Source organism: Rhinoraja longicauda, chromosome 23 (assembly GCF_053455715.1).
Source record: "Rhinoraja longicauda isolate Sanriku21f chromosome 23, sRhiLon1.1, whole genome shotgun sequence".
Lineage (NCBI taxonomy): Eukaryota > Metazoa > Chordata > Chondrichthyes > Rajiformes > Arhynchobatidae > Rhinoraja > Rhinoraja longicauda.
In genome coordinates this window covers 26,082,537-26,108,273 of record NC_135975.1, presented here as the reverse complement: position 1 = coordinate 26,108,273, position 25,737 = coordinate 26,082,537, and the positions used below count along the sequence as shown (strand labels likewise).

The 25,737-nt window shown below is 41.3% G+C and overlaps 1 protein-coding gene across 3 annotated transcripts in view; it reads right to left on the bottom strand.

Moving 5' to 3' along the window:
* Positions 1-25,737, bottom strand: part of kif21a (kinesin family member 21A) — a 106,855-nt gene that overhangs the window by 27,703 nt on the left and 53,415 nt on the right. For 2 of the 3 annotated variants that reach the window (XM_078419880.1, XM_078419878.1), the window contains exons 16-24: positions 23,306-23,413; positions 20,394-20,462; positions 18,115-18,323; positions 16,323-16,470; positions 12,731-12,922; positions 9,626-9,727; positions 6,584-6,749; positions 3,400-3,420; positions 336-393 (exon numbers count right to left, since the gene is read on the bottom strand). In XM_078419880.1, coding sequence (XP_078276006.1) covers positions 336-393; positions 3,400-3,420; positions 6,584-6,749; positions 9,626-9,727; positions 12,731-12,922; positions 16,323-16,470; positions 18,115-18,323; positions 20,394-20,462; positions 23,306-23,413 — 1,073 coding nt within the window. The remainder of the gene's footprint in view (positions 1-335; positions 394-3,399; positions 3,421-6,583; positions 6,750-9,625; positions 9,728-12,730; positions 12,923-16,322; positions 16,471-18,114; positions 18,324-20,393; positions 20,463-23,305; positions 23,414-25,737) is intronic. The other variant, XM_078419879.1, reaches the window with a different exon arrangement.

Here is a 25,737-nt window from a genome sequence, read left to right as displayed (position 1 = left end):
CAATAGAATTGGCCATCAAAAGTTCCAAAATGTTATCAGATTCACAATGATATAATTTCACCAGCTGTCAAATTTGCTCCAAAATTTAGTCAGCAATAGAAGCAATTTATGTCTCCAAACTAATTTATATCCTCAAAGTTATACTTTTATGTTAAATTTATTCAGCTTTGATAATAAGTTAAAACATCTTCATTCATTCATTCATTCATTGTTCACCCAAATACATACACAGATGATCATAAATCATCTATAAGATCTCTATTTTTAACAAATAGAGCTTATCAGCTTTCTGAATAAAGTTGCAATATGCTTTAGTGCTCAGTACATCATCTTACCTGCCTTCTGTTCCAGGACTAGCTACATTTTCTTCTTCACTACTTTCAGCTCCTTCTTCTATAAATTTGTTAGAAAACAGAAATTTACATTAAGTTTATATAATTTTCCCCTTCAAATTGCAGTAAAATTATACAATCATTCATAGAAATTTCAAAATGCTTACAAACAAAATATATTTATAGTTTATAGTAACGTTGCATTTCCTAACAGTTGTGCAGAAGATTAAAGATACCTTGAGGGTATTTAGTAATCTAGGTGAGAGAACATCAAGGCATGAGAGAAATAAGCAAAACATACACTGATCTACAGTTCAGTGACGATACTGCTATACATTAGGCACAATCAGGCCAAGTACAAGAGTGCAAGTTAGCACAACACAATGAGTCCGTACACAAGAGTCGCCAGATTTAGGCACCATCCTGTCGTGGCCTGCTCATCTCACTTCACGTGATGTTGAGAAGCAATTGAATTAAAAAGTAGACCATGGGCCCTGATGATATTATGGCTGGTGTTCCTGAACCAGCCCCATCTCTAGCCAGGCTGTTCCAGGGCAGCTGGTGATGTGGAAAAGAGTCCGGATGTATCCTGTTACAAAAACCCAATCAGGGCAATCATTATTAGACCATCAGCAATGGATAGGGATGGGGAGCTACCTAACAGCATCAACTCACCGAAAAACGACAGGGACTGTCTGTGCAGCAGGGGTTAAGTAATGATATTTTAAATCAGATATGTTCATCACTCTTTGTGCTCCACTGATTCTGACAAAATACTGTACGTACAATTTTCCAAATTTGCTCCATGTACCTAACACCCTTGTGTAAAAAAGTCAGCCCTCAGTTTCCTATTTAAATCTCCTTCCCCTCCCCCACCCCCTCACTTTAAACCTCTGTTCTCTGGTTCTTGATGACCCTACTCCAGGTAAAGGTCTGTGCATTTAACCTATCTATTCATCTCAGCATCTTATAAACCTCTATGATCACCCCTCATCCTCCTGCTCTCCAAGGAATAAAATCATAGCCTGCTCAACATCTCCCTATAGCTCAGGCCCTCTGATTGGTGAAGACCAATATGCTGAAAGCCTTCTTGATCACCCTTTCTACCTGTGACACCACTTTCAAGGAACTATGAAGCTGCACTCCAACATCCTCTACTCCCCAGGACCCTGCCATTCACTGTGTAGGTCCTGCCTGGGTTAGATTTCTAAAAATGCAGCACCCCGCACTTCTCTGTATTAAACTCCATAAACCATTCCTCAGCCCACCTGCACAATTTTGATCACCAGCTTTCAAAGTTATTAATCATGTCTTGTACGTTCTAATGCAAATCATAGATGTAGATGACAAACAGCAATGGACAGCACCAAACCTCAGGGTACACGAGTCACAGCCCTTCAGTCTGAAAAACAACCTTCCGCTATCACCTCTGCTGCCTTCCATGAGGTCAATTTTCTATAGACTCTGACAAAGAAAATTTCCAAAGCTTCAAGAAGACAGAATGGGATAGTGATCGGCAGTGCTTAAAATGTTTAAAGTTCTCTTCATGCATTATAATAATTCTGTGCTTTAAAGAAGGTTGAAACTGAGCATGTGTAGTTGACACTCACTGCAGTTTCCTTTAGTCAGATTCTGTTCTCTGTTGTCAAAGGACAAATGGCAATCGTAAAACAAAAAAATAAGGTCGAAAAGGTAACAGGACATTTGCTTATCTGTAATGGTGTGGAATCGGGCTGTGTTCACTCTGCTGTGTCTTTCGGATATTTATTATAAGACCATTTGGAAGAAGGAAAACCTCTGAAGTGCTTGCTATGGTAAACAGAACATCAAAAAGAAAGTCTGTATATAAGGAGCAGATGAATCTTTGTTCGCTGAGCAATCTCCTAAATTGCTCCCAGTGATCGCTGTATTTGGCGCTTTTGAATAAAGTCTTGATTGTCTTTCCCGATATTTGTGTTGTGTTTTAAAGTTTTCTTTAACAACTCTGCTAGCTCTCCTTGGATCTCATGCGATCTAACCTTCCAGAGCAGCTTACCGTGCGGAACCTCGTCAAATGCCTTGCTGAAATCTATGCATACAACATCTACAGCTCTACCTGTATCAACCTTTTTGGTCACATCTTCAAAAAAACTCAGGAGACAAGATCGTGAGACAAGATCTCCCATGTACAAAACTGTGCTATGTTGAAGGTGTGTCATTTCATGAATATCCTCACAAAACTCACATAACAGGTACTCTTATTGATATTGGAACAGTAAACATTATTTGGTTTCCTTAATAAACCACAAGCTAAGATGATCTAGTACACTGAATAGAAGTTCCAGTCAAGAACTCTTTTGAACAGGTTTTTAGATAACTCAAGATTACAATGCATTTTAAATATACAGCAACCTTGCTCATCACATTTTGACACTAAATATACCACGCATCAGTTCTACCAATATACCATGTGTGACTGCAATTTGTTTTCTGTCCCAAGTCAAAACTATATAAATACCTATTCAGGAGATAATAAAATATTCTGTGATCAAAACCACGTCAGTGAGTTACTGTTGAACTTAAATCTTCTGCAGTTTGGGAAATCTCTTTTCAAGTTGAGAGATGTTCATGAAAATTGTTAATTTTAATATTAAACAAATTATATTGACCACAATTTCCAGTTTGTACACTTTTTTTGTTTGATTAGTACAGAGTACTTTCAACATTATACATTTATATCAACTGTACATTCACAATAAATTTTAAAATCAGACTTAAGTTAAATAAAAATGAACAGATGGAAAGAATCCAGGACGACAGTATGTTTAACATTTAGTGTGGATGGGGCCAACATTGTGTCACATCGGTCAGTTGTTAACTTCTGGAGCACGTGTATCAAGGATTCAATGGTTCACATGATGCGAAAGGTGGTAGTGAGTCTGGAAAAATGATCTGCATTCATATCCCATTAAATGTTGCATGCAGACTTTGAACATTAACAATGTTATGATAGATGCAGCATTGTTAGCAGACAAGCCAATTTAGTAAAACATGCAGCTACACAAAACAGTTACCACAATTAACTTACCCATAGGTATGCTATCTAGTTCTGTGTAAATAATAGCAACCGGGAAAAGAAAAGCAACAAACCAATCAAAAGGAATCCACTATATATGAATAATATCCTAGTGACATGAACCAGTGCTGAAATAAAAATCACATCCAATATATAATTTACATTCTGTTGCGACAGATATACTACTGCTGAAAATATCTTGTGTCCATAAATAATTCTTTATTATGCAGCATTATAATACATTTATTCCTTTCATTTTATTTTGGTGCAGTAAAACATTCATATTCAGATCTTTGCAACAGCAAAGTAACAATTTAAGCTGCACATTGTAAGAAAAATGGATCTACTAGGTTAAAGCTGTAATGTCTAGAGAAAGCAGTAGAATAACTAAAAGCAATCTAGGCTTGCTGGAAATCGGAAGTAGAAAAACTGCTGAAAATACTCAACGGGCCAAGTAAACATTTTGGACAATTTAATGACCAGGATTTTTATGAGAAACTCAGAGTCCCAAAGGGAACAATTTAGCAAGATCGCAGATGACACTAACATAGGTGGTATCATAGTGAAGAATTACACTTGGAGAATTACAACGGGATCTTGATCACCTGGCCAAGTGGGCTAAAAAAATGGCTAATGGGAGTTTAATTCAGATAAGTGTGAGGTGTTGACAATAAGTGCAGGAGTAGGCCATTCGCCCTTCGAGCCAGCACCGAGTCAAACCAGGTTAGGACTTCACAGGGAATAGTAGGGCCCAAGAAAGTGGTGCAGAGCAGAAGTATCTTGAGGTACAAGTACATAGTTCTATTAAAATGGCATCGCAGGTAGACAGGGTGGTGAAGGTGACTTTGGCCCACTGGTTGTCAGAAAGCTTAGCACTTCTTTGTATATGTGGAACTCCACGGGGTCTCTATTGCTGTCCTTCTAATTGCACTCTAAAGTTATTGGACTCCTCGTGGAGTTCTGGCTGTTAAACTGGGAAATTTGCCTAGTGCAGGTTCAACAACTATATTGGTTATAATGGAGAGGAATAGGTTGGGAGGGGTGCAATAGGACGTTACAAATAATTTGTACTATTTTTGAATTCAAAACTATAAGATTTTTCAATTGTTAAGTATTTCAAATTTTAATTTAAAAATGCAATTAAAATTTTGGTTTTACAGTTTAACATTTACTAGTAGTAGAAGCATATAAATATTCAAATCTAGTTATATCAGTTTGTAAGTCTGGGCTTATGGCTTATCCAGTTGTGAAAACATTGTCGATGGAACGTTGGCTTGGTGTGTTGAATACTTCCAGCATTTTTCATGGATACATTAAGATAATTATGTAATAGCTCATACTGGAACAAGTAAACAATTCACAATTTGACACTTCATTCATCGATTCTTGATAAATAAAGACCAAAACAATTTTACTGTGACTTAAGACTGCATTTAAATTTACCCTAACCAGATGCGTATAGTCGAGATAGGTTTAAGCATCGATATTGCAGTTTTATTTCCAGATTACTCAAATGATTCATTGCGCCATTGCTACAAATTACAAACTTATGCTCAATGATATAACCGTCAAAATTTGCATGGATCAACAGTGTATTGTTAGAGTTTACCAATCAACAGCCAGAAAACAAAAACAGATGAACAGGTTGAATTAGTTCAAATTAAAACAAATTAAAATGCTTCTCTAGATTTACTTTCTAGCCCCAGGCTTTGTCCACTACCTCCAGCAATGTTACAGATTATAATATTACCATACAAAGAGTAACAACAAAGATGTTGGTCCATTTTCCCCAATCATAACCAAGAAATACATCCAGCAATCTTGATCTCTTGCAATCAGCAAACTGGAGAACCCAATGCCATGGCCATTGCAAAAGTCCATTTTAAAGAAAGAGTTTGTAAAATCAAAAAATAAGAATCAAGATTACATTAAACTAAATCTTCATGTTGTCTCCACAAATCATTTTACAACCCAGAGATTCTCTTTACTTCGTAAACAAAGGAACAACAATGGCCACTCTCTAGTTTTCCAGGACCTCGCCTGTGGCTAGAGAAGAAACTAAGATCCTTGCCACGGCCCCCGTAATCACCCCTCTTGCCTCCCTCAATAACCTGGGATAGATCCCCTCGGGTCCTGGGGAAATCCAGCTTGATGCTCTTCAAGAGCCTTAGCGCCACCTCCTTCTTGATCGCAAACTACCCTCCTTCTCGATTGAAACAAATCCCAGTAGTTTCCTCCCCATGCAATTCCTGTAATAAATGCGTGAATCTATATCCCTTGACATCTATAAAGAATCTGCTTATTAAGGTAAGCGATGAAAGTCCAAAATGACCGATTTGCAATAAATCTGGACAAATAGTCCAAAATCCCAGATTGGCAAACTGCAAATATAAATTCAATATTGAAGACGGGAGGAATACATCGCACCAGCAAATGGGAAACGCGTATGTCAGAGACTGCTGCTCCTTTTGGGGGAAATTTCCTGGAGGTCAGGAGCAGGCAGAGCTTGTTTACAATTGGCTAGAAATCCAAGCCATTCCTTCTTTTCACCCAGAGAGAATCTGTGGAATTCTCTGCCACAGAAGGCAGTGGAGGCCAATTCACTGGATATATTCAAGAGAGAATTAGATATAGCTCTTAGGGCTAATGGAATCAAGGGATATGGGTAGAAAGCAGGAACAGAGTACTGATTTTGGATGATCAACCATGATCATATTGACTGGCGCTGCTGGCTCGAAGGACCGAATGGCCTAATCCTAAACCTATTTTCTGTGCTTCTTTTCTAGTGGCCTCAATCTGACTCAAATACGCTCAAACCTCCTGGTTTTAAGGCAACAGCATAATAAAATGCTTGATTTTAGAAAAGAAACTTGAGAAGGTGCTTTTCCAACATGATCTAAAAGATAAGTATTTTGAACTTAAGTCTTATAGTCAGTGTTACATTAGTCCCGAGGGATGCACGTGAAAATTGTAACTAGATCAACTAGATTGATTTACAAATGTCTCCAACTATTTTTCTGCCAAGGCCAACTGATTGAATAAATTTAACCCCACACACACACACACAAGAATTCAAAATGTAATCCCAAACATATTAATTCAAAATACCGGCAAATGTGCAATTTAATCTTAATTTCATCATGCAGTGAAAACAAAATATACGTGCAATATGCAACAATAAGCACAAACTATTTACCTTGCAAAGCATTTCCAAGCAAAGCTTCAAGTTCTGGATTAAATTCAGCTTTCTCTTTCAACATGTGGAATAGCAGTTGATTTTGAGTCGAACTGTTAATTTCTATATGCTTTACTCTGCCTTCAAGAACTTTAATTTGAGATTCCTTCTGTGCAGCTTGGAGACCCTTAAACCAGACAAAATATATTTTATTTTGAGGCCTGTTCCTTCATGCAGTTAAAGCATTAAAACTATTCAAATAATAGGTTATACTTTTCCTCCATCTCTATGAAGATGGTAAATGTATTCAAAATCTTACTCTCCCCTTGATGAAAAAATGTACGGAACCATTAATGCCAATATTAAAATTTACTGATAACTACCTTAAAAACATACCACTTTGATTATAAGAATTAGATCTAGTGTCAATTTAACAATATAGAACAGAACAGCACAGCTCTGTCCACAACATCCGAGCTGAACCTGATGCCAAATTGTCCATATCCCTCCGTTCCATGCATATCCATGTGCCTATCCAAAAGCTTCTTAAATGGCATTAATCGACCTACACCATCCCTGGCAATGCCTTCCAGGCACCCACCACCTTCTGTGTAAAAAAACTTGCCCAGCACATCTTCTTTAAACTTTGCTATTTTCACCGTTAAGCTGTGCCCTCCAGTATTTGACATTTCCACCCTGAGAAAAAGGTTCTATCTATCATATCTCTGCCTCTCATAATTAAAAAAAACATTGATCTGCTCTCCCCTTCAGCCTCTGACACTCCAGAGAAAACAATCCAAGTTTATCTAATCTCACATTATAACTAATATCCTCTAATCCAGACAGCACTCTTCTGCAAATTCTCCAGCGCCTCCACATCATTCCAAGCAATTGGGCAACCAGAACTGTCCACCATACTCCAAATGCGGCTTACTCAATGCTCTATAAATAACAGAGCTTTATTTGTCGTTCGGTACCGAAGTACCGAACGAAACTACATAGCAGTCATAGAAAAAAAAAAAGAACACAAGACACATAACCCCAACACAAACGTCCATCACAGTGACTCCAAACACCCCCTCACTGTGATGGAGGCAACAAAACTTCCCCTCTCTTCCCCACGCCCACGGACAGATAGCTCGTCCCCGACCGACCCGCACAGTCCCCGCACCGGGCGCTGAAACGTCTCGCGGCCGAACCGGGCGATGAAAGGCCCGCGACCAAGCCTTGCGCAGCTAAGTCCCGCAGCCGAGCCGCACCAGCGGTGAAAAGTCCCGCAGCCGAGCCGCACCGGACGGTGTTAAATCCCGCAGCCGAGTTGCACCGGACGGTGTTAAGCCCCGCAGCCGAGTTGCACCGGACGGTGTTAAGCCCCGCAGCCGAGTTGCACCGGACGGTGTTAAGCCCCGCAGCCGAGTTGCACCGGGCGGTGTTAAGCCACGCAGCCGAGTTGCACCGGGCGGTGTTAAGCCCCGCAGCCGAGTTGCACCGGACGGTGTTAAGTCCCGCAGCCGAGTTGCACCGGACGGTGTTAAGCCCCGCAGCCGAGTTGCACCGGGCGGTGTTAAGCCCCGCAGCCGAGCTGCACCGGGCGAAGTAAGTCCAGCGGCCAGCCGCACCGGGATGTAAAGTCCGGCGGCCGAGCTGCACCGGGGGATGTTAGGCCCCGCAGCCGAGCCGCACCCCGCGCCGTGAGGAAGAGAAAAGTTCCCCACACCCACCCACCCACCCACACCCCCCACACACCACCACCCCCTCCCACACATACACAACCAAAAAAAATATATAAAAATCATCCCAACACCGACACTCAACAAAAAAAAGACGGACAGACTGCTAGTCAGCCGCTGCCGTTAGGCGCCGCCACCATGATTTCCTGACTCTTATGCTTAATGCCACGATCCATGAAGGTAGCATACCATATGCCTTCTCTGATACTCTTGTTCGACCTAGGTTGCCACTTTCAGGGAGCTGTTGATTTGGACCTCAAGATCCCTCCGCACATCAATACTGTTAAGGGTCTTTGAATGCAAGGGTATACTTTACCCTTACATTCCACCTCCCAAAGTACAGTATTTCACACTTGCTTGGATTAAACTCCAATTGCCATTTCTCCACCAACATCTTGAGCAACTATTTAAATTATCCCACTTCCAACCTACATAAACAAGGAGCCATATAAACAGAAGCCAGTAATACAGAATACAAATAATTTACATTCTCAGATATTGGTGTAACTAAATTACTACAAGGATAGGGACAGCACCAATCATTTTATAAATTGATAAGATCCAGGACTGTTAACAATTTATGAAGGGATGTCATCTAAAATAGAATACTTTATCAGGAGACTGGGTTGATGAGAATGGCACATTTGATACAATCGACCTCGATTTTACTGGTAAATTTCACAATATCCAACATGGGAGATTAACCAGAAAAATTAAAAAACAAGGAAAAGCAGCAAACTTGACTTAATGAAATAAAGCTAAGGGTATTATTTCTACAGGAGATTATGATTAGATGGCTAAATGCAGTGTAGTTCTCTGGGGCTCAGTATCAGGTTTGGTGCTTTAATGGCAAACAGCAATGATTTTGATTTACTTGTTGCAGTCACAACCGAGTATTTCCCAGACAAGAGCAGCACAACGGCATAGAGGTTGGCATTGCTCCAGCTGTTTGATTCTGAACTCAAGTGATACCTGTATGGAGTCTGCACATTCTCCTTGTGACCACATGTGTTTTCCCTGCATGTTCCCATTGCCTCCCACATCCCAAAAGACATGCGGGCAGGTCAAATTAGTTGCTGTGAATTACCCAGTGTCAGAGGGTGGCAGGAGAAATGATATGGGTTTATGGAAATGAAAGAGGGAAGAGAAAAATATATAATTGGTTGTACCAAACATTACACCTCCAACTTCAAAAATTTCACTACTGAACAATGGATATGCCTCGAAATATGTAATATCCATTGGTGAATTGTTCCGTTTGACGTGTTAATGTTTTTATATTGAGATTGATTGACTAAAGTATTTAATTGGTCCAGGTTTAGACCATGTTTACCTTATTAATAACCATTGTGAGAAAGTGTTCCAACATGTAGCGAGCTTCTGTCAAAGAGCAGGAAGTGATCACTGCTGAAACATCTACTGTTCCTCCTTCCTCCTGCAATTAAAATGAACAAAAACAAAAATAATCAGTGTTTGCCATGTTCAGGAGAATGAAGAAAACTACATGGGTTCTGACAAAGCAACTTCAACCCAAAATATATTTGTGAGAATCGAGTCAAGGGGATGTGAAGTAGATCAAAAAGGCAGGATGAGCACATGTGAAGAAGTAGAGAATAAGGTAATCAAACGAAAAACAAAGATAAGAAACCAGTTTTGGAATGGTGACAATTAATAGTAGAAGCTGAACATACAGTGGCCTCCATAATGTTTTGGACAAAGACCCATCATTTATTTATTTGCCTCGGTACTCCACAATTTGAGATTTGTAATAGAAAAAAAATCACATGTGGTTGAAGTGCATTGTCAGATTTTAATAAAAGCCATTTTTATACATTTTGGTTTCACCATGTAGAAATTACAGCAGTGTTTATACATAGTGTCCCCCCCCCCCCCCCCCCCATTTCAGGGCACCATAATGTTTGGGACACAGCAATGTCATGTAAATGAAAGTAGTCATGTTTAGTATTTTGTTGCATATCCTTTGCATGCAATGACTGCTTGATGTCTGTGATTCATGGGCATCACCAGTTGCTGGGTGTCTTTGGTGATACTCTGCCAGGCCTGTATTGCAGCCATCTTTAGCTTATGCTTGTTTTGGGGGCTAGTCCCCTTCGGTTTTCTCTTCTGAATATGAAAGGCATGCTCAATTGGGTTCAGATCAGGTGATCGACTTGGCCACTCATGAATTGACTATTTTTTAGCTTTGAAAAACTCCTTTGTTGCTTGAGCAGTATGTTTGAGATCATGGGATCATTGTCTTGCTGTAGAATGAACTGCCGGCAAATTAGTTTTGAGGCATTTGTTTGAACTTGAGCAGATGGGATGCGTCTATACATTTCAGAATTCATTATGTTACTACCATCAGCAGTTGTATAATCAATGAAGTGAGCCAGTACCTTCAACCGCCATACATGCCCAGGCCATAACACTTCCACCACCCTGTTTCACAGATGAGGTGGTATGCTTTGGATCTTGGGCAGTTCCTTCTCTCCTCCATACTTTGCTCTTGCCATCACTCTGATATATGTTAATCTTCATCTCATCTGTCCACAAAACCTTTTTTCAGAACTGTCGTTGTTCTTTTAAGTACTTCTTGGCAAACAGTAACCTGGTCATCCTATTTTTGTGGATAACCAGTGGTTTGCATCTTGTAGTGTAGTCTTTGTGTTTCTGTTCATGAAGTCTTCTGCGGATAGTGGTCATTGACAAATCCACACCTGACTCCTGAAGAGTGCTTCGGATCTGTCAGACAGGTGTTTGGGGATTTTTCTTTATCATAGAGAATTCATCCGTCATTAGCTGTGGAGGTCCTCCTTGGCCTGCCAGTCCCTTTACGATTAGCAAGCTCACCAATGCTCTTTCTTCTTTATGATATTCCAGTTGATTTTGGTAAGCCTAAGGTTTGGCTGATGTCTCTAACAGTTTTATTCTTGTTTCTCTGTCTCATAATGACTTCTTTGACTTTCATTGGCACGACTTTGGTCCTCATGTTGATAAACAGCAATAAACGTTTCCAAAGGTGATGGAAAGACTGGAGGAAAGACTAGGTGCTGAGAGATCTCTTATACATGCATGAAGGAGGCATTTAAACACACCTGAGCAATTACAAACATCTGTGAAGCCATGTGTCCCAAACATTATGGTGCCCTGAAATGGGGGGGGAAAATGTATAAAAATATCCTTTAATAAAATCTGACAATGTGCACTTTAACCACGTGTGATTTTTTCTATTCCAAATCTCAATTTGTGGAGTACAGAGGCAAATAAATAAATGATGGGTCTTTGTCCCAAACATTATGGAGGGCACCGTATGTTCTCTTGGCAAGCTTCTCATATTTGGATACATGACCACGGCATATAAAAAAGATTCAAGGGGAATGTTGCCCCAACCCACCAGTTATCTACCTCAACTCACGAGGTGGCATACATAGTTGTGTGCTCAAATTGCACCCTTTGGACAAAGGAACATGTGGGAGAGTGTGAAGGTTGGTGGAGAGAAATTGGAGAAGAAAAGAGACAAATGCTGAACACTTCCATTCTGCACAGGCCAAAACCTTGAGAAAGTAGACTGAATATATTCACTGCAACACATCTAGGATTCTCAATCTTGAATTCAATCTGCAACACCTCTCTTAAACCTATTCCATCAGTATTGGGTGGACAGAAAATCACTCTTTTTTAGAAACTCTTATGGAACAATACTTTTTGTTTTACAGGATTGAGGAACTTATTGCTAAGGTTTTTAGAAGGATGAGAGGGTATCTTACAGAGATATATAAAATTAAGGGATTGGACATGGCAGATGCAGGAAACATGTTCCCGATGTTGGGGGAGTCCAGAACCAGGGGCCACAGTTTAAGAATAAGGGGTCGGCCATTTAGAACTGAGATGAGGAGAAACTTTTTGAGAGTTGTGAATTTGTGGAATTCTCTGCCTCAGAAGGCAGTGGAGGCAGATTCACTGAATGCATTTAAAAGAGAGTTAGATAGAGCTCGTCGGGCTTGCGGAATCAAGGGATATGGAGAGAAGCAGGAATGGGGTAGTGTTTGTGGATGATCAGCCATGATCACATTGAATGGCGATGCTGGCTCGAAGGGCCGAATGGCCTACTCCTGCACCAATTGTCCATGTTTTTATGTTTTCAAAACTCAACCCTTCTACAGATGTCACATCCGCTATGGCTCATACTGTAGCACATGATTTTTAATCTTAATACTGGCAATTGTCAGTTTTGTGCACGCACATTGCTGCATCAGGAATTAGCCACAAAGGTGCTGAAGTGATGCAACAAAATAATCTTCCCTTTTTATCCTCCTATTTTAAATTGTCATATAACAATGAACTACTTCAATTGGGGAAGCCATTGGGTAATTATTTTTACAGTAACTTGTGTTTCTATTACAAGCTGGAAGAAGAAATGGTAGCAAAATTCCCTTGCCTTTGCTTCTTCCATCTGCATTATATTGGCTTGGCATTCTGAAATGCTATCGTTAACATAGTCAATATTTGCACAAAGAGATTCTGTTTCTTCATTAATGGTATGGATTGTTTTGTCATCGACACAGTCCTGTACAAATTTATCTCTCCGTCTATTCAGCTTCTCACGCCTTTTCGTCAAATCTTCACGTTGCTGTAATATAAACACAAGGTTGTCAATCAACAACTTTCTCACGTAGAGCAAAATAACAGTGCTCTTACTTAATGTTTGCTGCCTTAATTTGTAAGCAAAGGCACAAAAAATAATTGGAAGGATACTTAGTATAACAAGAGAAGTGCACACCTTTATTCAATTGTAACAAAGTCAAATATTTATGTGATAAGAAAATCAGCAATTACTATTACACCAATTATCGAGATATTCAGTGAACTAGATCTGGTAAAAGAATAAAAAATAACCTATCATGAGAATGTGCTGAAGTAAAGCAGGACAACAAAAATTTTAAATAAACATATTAGCATGAGAATATTATCATAAATTCAATTTTCCTCTCAAAAGAAAATCAAAAATAAAACTTCAGATGACTGCTCACACCGATTTTGTAACTTCTACGTTTTCCTCAAGATGTTCAGCAAATTTTAACAGAACTGCTCAAATAGAACAGAACAGTGCAGCACAGATTGAATCGTAGTCATCGACACAGAAACAGGCCCTTTAGCCCAACTTGGCCATGCCATCCAATATGCCCCGTCTACACTTGTCCCTCCTAATGGTGTTTGAGCAATATCCATCTAAACCTTTCCTATCCATGTTTCTGTCCAAATGTATTTGAAATTGTTTTATAGTACCTACCTCAACTACCCCCTCTGGCAGCTCATTCATATACACGCACCATTCTCTATGAAAAAGTTGCCCCTCAGGTGACTATTAAATCTTTACCCTCTCACTTTAAACCTTTGTCCACTGGTTATTGATTCCTAAACTCTGGGTGAAACACGCAAAAGCATTTACCATGCCTCTTCCCATCAAATTCCACTCCATGCATTTTAATCTTATTTTACTTTGGTTTTTAGAGATATACAACATGCAAAAAGGTCCACTGAGCCCATGCTAATCGTTGATCACGTTCACCCTAGTTCCATGTTATCTCACTTTCACCTCCTGAACACTAATGGCAATTTACAGAAGCCAATTAACCTACAAACCTGCACATCCTTGGAATGTGGTTGGAAACCAGAGCACCCGAAGAAAACCCAGGTCACAGGGAGAACATACAAACTCCGCATAGACAGCAATTGTAGCCAGGATCAAACCCATGTTTCTGGCACTGTGAGGCAGGAACTCTACTGCTGTGCCCTGTGCCGGATCTAATAGATGTACCAGGAGATGCTTTATTAAATGCTTTACAGAAATCCATGTACACACCATCCACTGTCCTGCGCTCATCAGCAACTCCTCAAAAGTCTGTAAGACATGACCTGCCGTGGACTAAGCCAAGCTGACTCTTCCTGATTATACCATTCATCTTCGAAGAGATCCCCATCCCCTCCCCCCACTCACCATCAACAACATCATAGTCACATCTGTGGAGTCATTTAAGTTCCTTGGAACCATCATCTCCAGGAACCTTAAATGGGGGGCCACCATCGACTCCACAGTCAAAAAGGTCCAACAGAGGATGAACTTCCTGCGGCAACTGAAGAAACACAATCTGCCACCGGCAATGATGGTCCAATTCTATACTGCTATCATTGAGTCCGTCCTCACCTTCTCCATCATGGTCTGGTTTGGCTCAGCCACCAAGCACGACATCCGGAGGCTGCAACGGATCGTTCGCACAGCTGAGAAGGTTGTTGGCTGCAACCATTGACGAACTGTACATTGCAAGGGCCAGGAAGTGAGCGGGCAAGATCATCTCTGACCCCTCACCCTGGCCACAAACTCTTCGAAGCACTTCCCTCTGGAAGGCGACTCCGGACTGTCAAAGCAGCCAGTCAGACATAAAAACAGCTTTTTTTCCCACGAGTGATAGTTCTACTCAATAACCAAAGTCTGTAGTCTCTTTTTTGCTCCGGTTTATTTTCACCCCATGTTTAGACCGTAATGTTGTGTCCTTATTGTTTTGATGTGGTTATGCTTTATTCTTAATTGTTAACTGTGTGTTTGTGTTGTAATTTGTGAGCGGAGCACATTCCTTGTATATGCATACTTGGCCAATAAACTTATTCATTCATTCTTCCTTCAAATTGCGAGCAAATCTTATTCTGAAGAGTCCTCTCCAAAAGCAACCAGACCACTGTTCAACTATTTACTGCCACATTTTGTCCTGCCTTTTCTCTTTCCTGACTTTCTTTTCCACCCCCTACAATCAATCTGAAGAAGGGTCCTGACCTGAAACATCACCTATCCATGTTCTCCAGAGATGTTGCTTGACTAGCTGAGTAACTCCGGCACTTTGTGTCCTTTTTCCCCTCTCACTGTCACAAGGTCCTCTGGTCAATAATTTCCTGATTTATGTCCACTTCCCTTCTTAAATAGAGAAACAATATTGAGGCAGGACAGTGGGGCAGCGGTAGGCTTGCTGCCTTACAGCTCCAGAAACCTGGGTTAGATCCTGACTACGGGTGCTGCCTGTATGGAGTTTATACATTCTCCATGTGACCCCATGGGTTTGCTTCAGTTGTTCCGGCTTAGAGTGTCATAGAGTTTGGAAACAGGCCCTTCGGCCCAACTCGCCTACATCGGCCAACATGTCCCAGCTACACTACTCCCACCTACATTTATACCAAACCAATTAATCTACAAACCTGTGCCTCTTTGGAGTGTGAGGAAAGCGAAGATCTCGCAGAAAACCCACACAGGTTTCCTCATACATTCCAAAGACATGCAGGTTTGTAAGTTAATTAGCTTCAGTAAAATTGTCCCTAGTGTAAAGGATACAACTAGTGTATGGGTGATCATTGGTCGGTGAGGAGTTGGTGGGCCAAAGGGTCTGGTTCGAAATTAAACTAAACATTAACTTTCCTCCAGTCCTCCAGGACCTTGCCTACAGCTAGAGAATGTGCAAAGAGTTTTATCAAGGCCCCTACAATCTCCTCTCTTCAATAAACTGTGATAAATCCCATTGGCCCCAGGATTTATCCACCATAATGCTTCTCAAAAGTCTCAACACCACCTCCTTCTTGATCTTGAAATTGTTAATATAATTATTTTAATAGCATTTTCAGATTTTCAACTTTTCATAATTAAAATGCAAAGTGAACTTCATTCCTCTGACATCTTGATGAACATTTGCAACATGCAAGCATTTACAGTGATCCATCTAAGAAACCAGCGTGAAAGCAACAATGATCAATTTACAGTATTTGTTTTTGTGCACATTACCTACCATCTACATAAAGGAAAAGATAAAAGATTTAAATGGAACTGAAAGGAAATAGGAATTTTCACATTAAGGATTCATCATGCCACTGATTAGAAGGACAAAACAATTAACCCATCCAGTTTTTCTAAGACACAATTTCTAATATTCAAGTTTAAATGGAAAATGAAGCTGGGATAAAAACAATGGGCAAATGAATATTGCTCTTACTTTGAGAAGTCTATTCATATCGGCTTCCATGTTTGCAATAGTCATTCGCTGCATAATTATTTCAGTAACTCTACGTTCAAGTGACTGCCATTTCATTCTGGATGTTCTTGATACATATGTACTTGTAATTTTCCTCTGGAACTTCTTTCTGTAATTGATTAGAATCAATTATTCATTCATCAAAGACGCATGAAATCTAGTTTATGAACTCGCAGAATAAAGTTAATTATCCATTGGAGAAATTTGAATAAAGGAAAACCAATGATGTATGGAAGGGCCACTATGCTTAGCTAACTTAAGGTTTTTGATGAGTGAAGTTTGACAAGGGTAATGTAAACAATGTGTCTGAGGATTTTCAGAGTTTGGGGTGGGGAATAGGTTTATGGAGAGAGAGGTGAAGAGTGGAGAAACGGGTGCAGTCAGGAACATTGGTAGATTTGCAGCTAGCACTCTGCTCTAGAGTGTCATAGTCAGAGTCATACAGAATGGAAACAGGCTATTCAGCCCAACATATCCATGCCAACCAAAATGTTCCTACGAAGCTAGTTCCATTTGCCATGTTTGACCTGGATCCCTCCAAACCTTTCCTTTCCATGTACCTGTCCAAATGTCTTTTAAATGTTGTTATTGTACCTACCTTAATTACTTCCTCTGACAGCTCATTCCACATGCCCACCACACTCTGGGGGAAAAGTTGCCCCTCAGGTTTCTACTAAATCTTCCCCCTTTAACCTCAAACCTATGCCCTCTTGTTCGAGATTCCTCTAACCTGAAGGCTCAATATTCACTTCATGATTTGATACAATGCCACAAGATGACCCCTCTGCCTCCTGCACTCAAAGGAATAAAAGTCCTTGCCTGCCCAACCTCTCCCTTGGTCAGGCCCTCAAGACCTGGCAACATCCTCAAATCTTCTGTCCACTCTTTCCAGCTTAATGGCATCTTTCCTGCAGAAGAATGACCAAAGGTAAAAATACCCCAAGTGTGGCCCCACCAATGTCTTGCACTACTGTAACACAATGTTCCAATTCGTAAATGAGGTAACAACCAAAGATAGTCAGACTCCATGAGGACAAGCAAGGAAAGGCAATATAATTTTAAAGCGATCTTAAAGATTGCTTAAAGAGTGGTCAGGAAGGCTTTTGGTACATTGGCTGTCATCAGTCAGGGTATTGAATATTAAGTTGGGATGTTATGTAAACCCAGTTTTCAAATGAAAGGATTGAGAATCCAATGTTATAAATTTCATTGATTTAAGAATCAAAACAGACACACGGAAAAGCTATTCTGCAAGTGATTATTTACGAATTTCTAATACAAGGAAGAAAACAGAGAAATACCTGCAAGGAAATAAAAATTACAGGGCCATGGAGAAAACTGGGGATTAACTGGAACATTCTTACAAAACTCTAATAAACACAGTAGATTGAAGAAGATCCTCAAAAGAAATTTAAATCCATGATTTTATCTTCAATTACTGACAGATCCCTCTCTCTGGTAGTTATTCAAGCCAATTTAGTAGGCGATGACTATATTGTATTAACTAATTTACTGCACAAAGTGTCCCTTTGAGATCCTTTAAGTCATTCACGGTGTATTATTGGGATCAGTGGTTTATTCTTCAAGTTACTTTAACCATCAATGACCCAACTTACTTAACTCAGAATATCTCTCATCATTTCAGATCAGAGTATGGCATTAAATCAGTTTGAGACCAACAAATAGAAACATTAAATAAAATAAAATTTGTTCATTTGGAAATTCTGAAGGATAAAGATATTACCAAAATTACCTGAAGCTCCCATTTGCTGGAGAAGCCGAGGTTCGGGACGCAAGAGCTCTTCCTTTGTGCATACCGCCAAAGTTCAGGCTTCGGTCATGTTCAGATAAACCTGCATGAGATGACGACTCGGAAATAGGATCTGGCAAACTCAGTTTACGATTCACTCGCCCAGCTACTTTATCTGACATAGATTTAGAAAGTTTTCGAAGGGCTGTAACCTAATAAGTAACAACATTGCATGCTTTGAGCAAAGTTATACAAGAATGCAAAGTAAACTTTAAACACTTACAATTCAAACTATTCTCTAAAAAAATAGCCAAAATGTTGATCTTCATTTTTACTAGATAACACTAATCGGCTGGAAATTGACCTCTTCTCATGTTGATGAGGCTGCATTTGGAGTATTGTGTTCAGTTTTGGTCATCCTGCTGTAGGATGTCATTAAGCTGGAAAGAATGCAGAGAAGATTTGAGGATATTGTCAGGAATTGAAGGGCTGAATTGTAGGGAGAGTTTGGGCAGGCTAGGACTTTATTCCTTAAGGGTTATTTTACAGAAGTGTATAAAATCATGAGGGCAATAGATAGGGTGAATGCACAGTCTTTTATCCAGGATTGGGGAATCAAAAACCAGAGGACATAGGTTTAAAGTGAGGGGGGCAAGATGAACATGAGGGGCAACTTTTTCACTGAGGGTGGTGAGTATATGGAATGAACTGCTGGAGGAGATGGTTGAGGCATATACTCTAACAGTATTTGGAGCAGAATTGTAGACAGATATAATGATGATTCAGAAAATTCTGCACAATATGACAATGATTCTCACAAGCATATTGATAAGGTTTATTCATGTTCAATATTTACATATATAGGTTCACAAATTATTCCGTTTCAGATTTCTTAACTAGAAACCAGGTAAACAACATCCACTGACTGTCCCATGTCTATCCTGCTATTAACTGCCTCAAAGAATTCCAACAGATTTGTCAGGGAAGATCTCCCTTCACAAAACCATGCTAATTTCGGCCTATTTTATCATGCGCTTCTAAGTACTCAGAACCCTCATCCGCAATAATGGACCTTAAAATCTTACCGACTGCTAAGTCAAGCTAACGCCTATAGTTTTCCCTCCTTTGCTCTGCTCCCTTCTTGAGTAACAGAGTAACATTTGCAAATTTCCAGTCCTCTGGGGCCATTCCTGACTCTTGCGATTCTTGATAGATCACCACACATGCCTCCACAATCTCCAAGACTACCTATTTCAGAACCAGAGAGCATAATCCACCTGGTCCTTATGATGACTTATCCACCTCCTGACCTTCAGCTTCACAAGTACCTTCTTCTTTGTAACCGCAACTCCATTAACTTCTGCTCCCTGACTTTCTAGAATTTCAGGCACGCTGCTGGTGTCTTCCGCTGTGAAGACTGGCGCAAAAAACGTATTCAATTCATCTGCCATTTCTTTATTCCCATTACTGCTTCTCCAGGGTCATTTTCCAGCAGTCCAATATTCACTCTTGCCTCGAAGATAGACACAAAATGCTTGGGTAACTCAAGCGGGACAGACAGCATCTCTGGAGAGAAGGAATGGGTGATGTTTCGGATCAAGACCCTTCTTCAGTCTGATGTCAGGGGAAAGGGGGGGACATAGATAAGGAGTAGGAAAGAACTGCAGATGCTGGTTTAAATCGAAGGTAGACACAAAATGCTGGAGTAACTCAGCGGGACAGGCAGCATCTCTGGTGAGGAGGAATGGGCGACGTTCCCATTCCTTCTCTCCAGAAATACTGCCTGTCCCGCTGAGTTACTCCATTATTTTGTGTCTACCTACATAGATAAGGAAGTGTCTGGATAAGGAAGTGTGAGGTGCCCTATTACTATCCCCCTGCAACCACAGGAGATGCAACACCTGTCACTATACTCCCCCCTCGACTCTGTCCAAGGACCCCGACAGTCATTTCAGGTGAGGCAGAGGTTCACTTGCACCTCTTACAACCGTACAACCTCATCTACTGTTCCAGGTGTGGACTCCAGTATAGCGGCGAGACCAAGCGCAGGCTCGGTGATCGTTTTGCTGAACACCTCAACTTCCAAGAATTTTGTAACTCCCTAAATGGCTGGTACAATTGAAGAAATGATTTCTCAAATTTGACGTTATAGTTGAACTGAGTTGTTTTAATGCAGAAAGCAAAAGTGATAACAAAATGTACATTTCAGCTATAGTTTCCATCAATTTGAAAGAATACTTCATGCACAAATAGAAAGAAAAATAATGAAAAAGATACCACACCTCCTCAGTTTTTCGTTTTAGGATTATTTCTTGTTGCCGTTTCTTAGCTTCCAAGAGTTTCATTTGATGCTAAAGGGAAAAAAATAAATATATGAAGGGAAATAAAATCTTATGTTCTGATGGGTAGTATGCTCAATTACACAAGGACAACGCCTTTTATAGTTAAAGCAAATAAGATCAAGATATAATAAAATACATCAATGTTAAAAACAGAAAACTGCAATTTCCTATCACACTTCATTAAAAGTTAACACTGTATTTTTACAGGTTTAATAACTTGAGCAACTTTACAACAATTGCAATTCTGCACAACTATAAAGATTTGCCGGACGATGAGGTAATTACCACAATATCTTGTTATAACTGCTTCTCTTTTGCCATTTTATGCTGACACCACCAAATATTCCACTTTGAACACTCTCACTGGATATTGTCTATGTGGAAATTAGCAAGGCATTTCGTAGAGTCCCCCATGTTCGGCTGGTCCAGAAGATTAGGATGCACAGGATTAACAGTGACTTGGTTGTATGGATTCAGAACTGGCTTACTGATCGAAGTCAAAGGGCTATGATGGATGGACAATATTCAGGCTGGAGGTCTGTGACAGCAGAGTTCCACAGGATCTGTGCAGGGATTGCAGAGGTTTGTGATACATATTAGTGATTTGGACATTAATGTAAGGTATCACAAAATGTTGGAGTAACTCAGCAGGTCAGGCAGCATCTAGGAGAGAGGAAATGGGTGACGTTTCGGGTCGAGACCCTTCTTCAGACCGATGTCAGGGGGGCAGGACAAAGAAAGGATATAGGTGGAGACAGGAAGACAGTGGGAGAACTGGGAAGGGGAAGAGAGGGACAGAGGAACTATCTAAAGTTGGAGAAGTCAATGTTCATACCGCTGGGCTGCAAGCTGCCCAAGCGAAATATGAGGTGCTGTTCCTCCAATTTCCGGTGGGCCTCACTATGGCACTGGAGGAGGCCCATGACAGAAAGGTCAGACTGGGAGTGGGACTGGGAGTGGAAGTGCTCAGCCACCGGGAAATCAGGTTGGTTAAGGCGGACTGAGCGAAGGTGTTGAGCGAAAAGTTGACATCTAGAACAGCGGATACAATAGATGAGGTTGGAGGAGGTGCAGGTGAACCTCTGTCTCACCTGGAAAGACTGTTTGGGTCCTTGGATGGAGTTGAGGGGGGAGGTAAAGGAACAGGTGTTGCATCTCCTGTGGTTACAGGGGAAAGTGCCCGGGGAGGGGGTGGTTTGGGTAGGAAGGGACGAGTGGACCAGGGAGTTACAGAGGGAACGGTCTCTGCGGAACGCAGAAAGGGGAGGAGATGGGAAGATGTGGCCAGTAGTGGGGTCCCGTTGGAGGTGACGGAAATGTTAGAGGATGGTTTGTTGGATACGCTGGCTGATGGGGTGTAAGGCGAGGACAAGGGGGATTCTGTCCTTGTCACGAATGGGGGGAGGGGGAGCAAGAGCGGAGCTGCGGGATATAGAGGAGGCCCTAGGAGGTCCTTCCATCTATAATGGAAGAGGGGAAGCCCCGTTTCCTGAAGAATGAGGAGATCTCTGATGCCGTACTGTGAAAGTGCCGTAGTGGGGCATTAATGTAGATGAGTTTGTTAGCAGGTTTGCAGACGATACCAAGACTGCTGGGGTCGCAGACTATGAGGACGGCTGTCAAAGCATACCGCTTATAGTTCAGCTACAGAAATGGGTGGATAAATGGCAGATAAGACCTTAATCCAAACAAGTGTGATATATGGTGTTACAGTCAAGTGTTGCACAAAGGGTGGTGGGTGTATGGATCAAGCTGCCAGAGGAGGTAGTTAAGGCTGGAACTATCTCACACTTAAGAAACAGATAGACAGGTACATGGATAGGACAGGTTCGGAGGGATCTGGATCAAACGTAAGCAGGTGGGATTAGTGTAGCTGGGACATGTTGGCCAGTGTGCGCAAATTGGGCCAAAGGGCCTGTTTCCACACTATCACTCTATGACTCTAGGGGGTTGCACTCTGGGAGGACATATACAAGGGGAAAATGTACAATTCATGGCACGACTGTTAACAGCATTGATGTACAGAAGGATCTTATGGTCCAAGTCCAGAACTTCTTGAAAGTGGCAACACAAGTATAGAGAGTGGTAAAGGAGCCCCATGGTATGCTTACTTTCATAAATCAGGGCATTGAGTCAGGAAGTCACGACGTAGGTTTATAGGACTTTAGTTAGGCTGCATTTTACAGTATTGCATGCAGTTCTGGTTGCCCCATTACAGGATGTGGAGGCTTTGGAAGGGGTGCAGAGATTGTTTCCCAGAATGATGCCTGGATTTGGGGGTATTAACTACAGGGAGACGTTAGACAAACTTGGATTGTTTTCCCTGGAACGCAGGAGGTTGTGGGGTGATCTGATAGAAGTATGTAAAAAAAATAGAAGCATAGATAGGGTAGACAATCAGAACCTTTTACCCAGGATGGAAAAATCAAAAACGAGAGCCATAGCTTTAAGGTAAGAGAGGTAAAGTTTAAAGAAGTTCTTGAAAGAAGTTCTTTTAAAAAAAATTTTTTTTTTTAAACGCAGTGCCTGGTGGCGAGTGCCTGAAACGAGCTGCCAGTGGAGGTGGTTGAACCAGAAACAACAGTGGCATTTAAGAGACTTTTGAATAGGATATGCAGGGAATGGACTGATATGGATTACGTGCTGGCAGATCTTATAATCATGTTCAGCAAAGATATCATGGGCCAAAGGTCTTGTACTATACTGTTCGTAATCAAAATGAAAAGTTCTAACTTTCTTAAATTTCCAATTTTAAAGCTCCGATTTCTTAAATAGGATTATTACTGGTTTCAACTTCTGCAATGGCTACAGTATTGAATATATATTAGCACTGTCAAACATCTCAAACTCACTTCTTGCTTGCGATGATCTTTCTTCAGTTGAGAAATTTCTCGGTTTCTCCTCGATTCTGCCATGCGAGCACGTTCTTGTTCTTCCTTCATTTGTTTCATTAGACGGACCTTCAAAAGAGCAAGAATCAACAATGAATGAAAATTTATTATACGATTGCCATCACCATCTCTTAGCACCTTCTTTCAGCAGGTGTTAGGAAATGTTTGATCATGAAATAAAACTCTATATACCTACATAAGATACTCGGCTTCAAACATTCGCTCTTTTTATTCCATCATTGAGCTTAGTCATATTTCACTTTATTTAGAGGACCACGTACAGGTCCACCATTGATTTTCCAGCACCCTTGGTTCCAGAGCCTTTTTGGATTATGTGTTTTGTCGGACCAATAGAGGTTACGACCAGAACGGTCTGCTTAGCTACCCAGGGGCCAAGATATCGTCCCACAAAGATGTCCTCAGAATTCAGCTATAGGGAAGGATCTGCAGGCTCCGGGATTCTAGGTTCCTGAACCTGGACGTTACAGTTTTCAGGCTCCTATACCTTCTTCCCGATGGCAAGGGTGAAATGAGAGTGTTGCCAGGATGGTGTGCGCCTCTGATGATGCTGGCTGCCTTTTTGAGGCAGCGACTCCGATAAATCCCTTCGATGGTTGGGAGGTCAGAGCTGGTGATGGACTGGGCAGTGTTCACAACTTTTTGCAGTCTTTTTTGCTCCTGGGCATTCAAGTTGCTGAACCAGGCCGTGATGCAACCAGTCAATATGCTCTCTACTGTAACCTGTGGAAGTTCACGAGAATCCTCTCTGACATACCAAATCTCCGTAATCTTCTCAGGACATGGAGGCGTTGATGTGCTTTATTTAAAATTGCAACAGTGTGCTGGGTCCAGGAAAGATCTTCGGAAATATGCACACCCAGGAATTCGAAGTTTTTGACTCTCTCCAGGATTGTGGGTCCTCATCCTTCCTCCTCCAAAGTCCACAATCAGTTCATTGGCTTTACTGATATTGAGAGCCAGTTAGTTATGCTGGCACCATTTGGTCAATCGGTCGATCTCACTTCTATACTCTGACTCATCACCATCTGTAATTCATCCAACAACGATGATGTCTTCGGCGAGCTTGAAGATGGAGTTCGCACTGTCCGGCTACACAGTCATGAGTATAGGGTGAGAAGAGCAGGGGGCTGAGCAAGCAGCTTAAGGTGCTTCCTTATTGATTGTTAATGAGGAAGAAGTGTTTCTGCCAATTCGAACAGACTGTGATCTGTGGATGAGGAAGTCAAGGATCCAATTGCAGAGGGATGTGCAGAGACCCAGCTCCGCGAGCTTGGTAACCAGCTTGGAGGGGATGATGGTATTGAATGCCGAGCTGGAGTCTATAAACAATAGCCTGACGTAAGTGTTTTCATTGTCCAAGTGGTCCAGTGCGGAGTGGGCAGCCAGTGAGATTGCATCCTCAATTGACCTATTGTGACGGTAGGCGAACTACAGTGGGTCGAGGTTCTTGTTGAGGTAGGAGTTGATATCCACCATAACCAAACTCTCAAAGCACTACATCACCAGACATTAGTGCCACTAGTCTATAGTCGTTGAGGCACATCACCTTACTCTTCTTGGGCACTGGTATTATTGATGCCCTCTTAAAGCAGATGGGAACCTCAGACCTCAGTAATGAAGTTGAAAATGTCCACAAAAACTCCAGCCAGTTGGTCTATACAGGTTTTGAGAACTTGACCGGGTATACAATCAGGTCCAGGCGCTTTCCAAGGGTTCACCCGCTGAAGGATCTTCTGAAGGCTGTCTCTGTAACTAATACAGTATGGGGGCTCAGGAAGGCATTGAGCTCATCAGAGAGTGATGCTTCGCTGTCGCTTGAGTTGCCTCCTGGTTTTGCCTTGTAGCAAGTGATGGCATTCAAGCCCTGCCACAGTTGCCGAACATCCGCAATTACCTATCCTAGGCCATTTTCCTTCAATATCATTAATCAAAAATTTTAAATACATACACAATTCTGACACTGTAACAAGGCAACTAAAAAATAATCAAACATAACATCCACAATTAGCCTCATCACCTCTCAGACATCCAATATATCCATTGTTAGCAAATTTACAGGTCAGCCACCTAGTTGGGAGTTACAGCATGGAAATAGGCCCCTTGGCCCAACGATCACGCCAACCGTCAATCCCCATATACTAGTTCCATGTCATCCCACTTTTGCATCCTATACAATAGCGGCAATTCGCAGAAGCCAATTAACCTAAAAACACAAGATATCTTTGGAATGTGGGAAGAAGCCAGAACACCTGGAGAAAACCCATGGGGTCACAGGGAGAACGTACAACCTCTGCACAGATAACATTCGTAGTCAGGATCAAACTCTCTGGCGCTGTGAGGCAGTAGCTCTACCACTGCACCTCTGTGCTGCC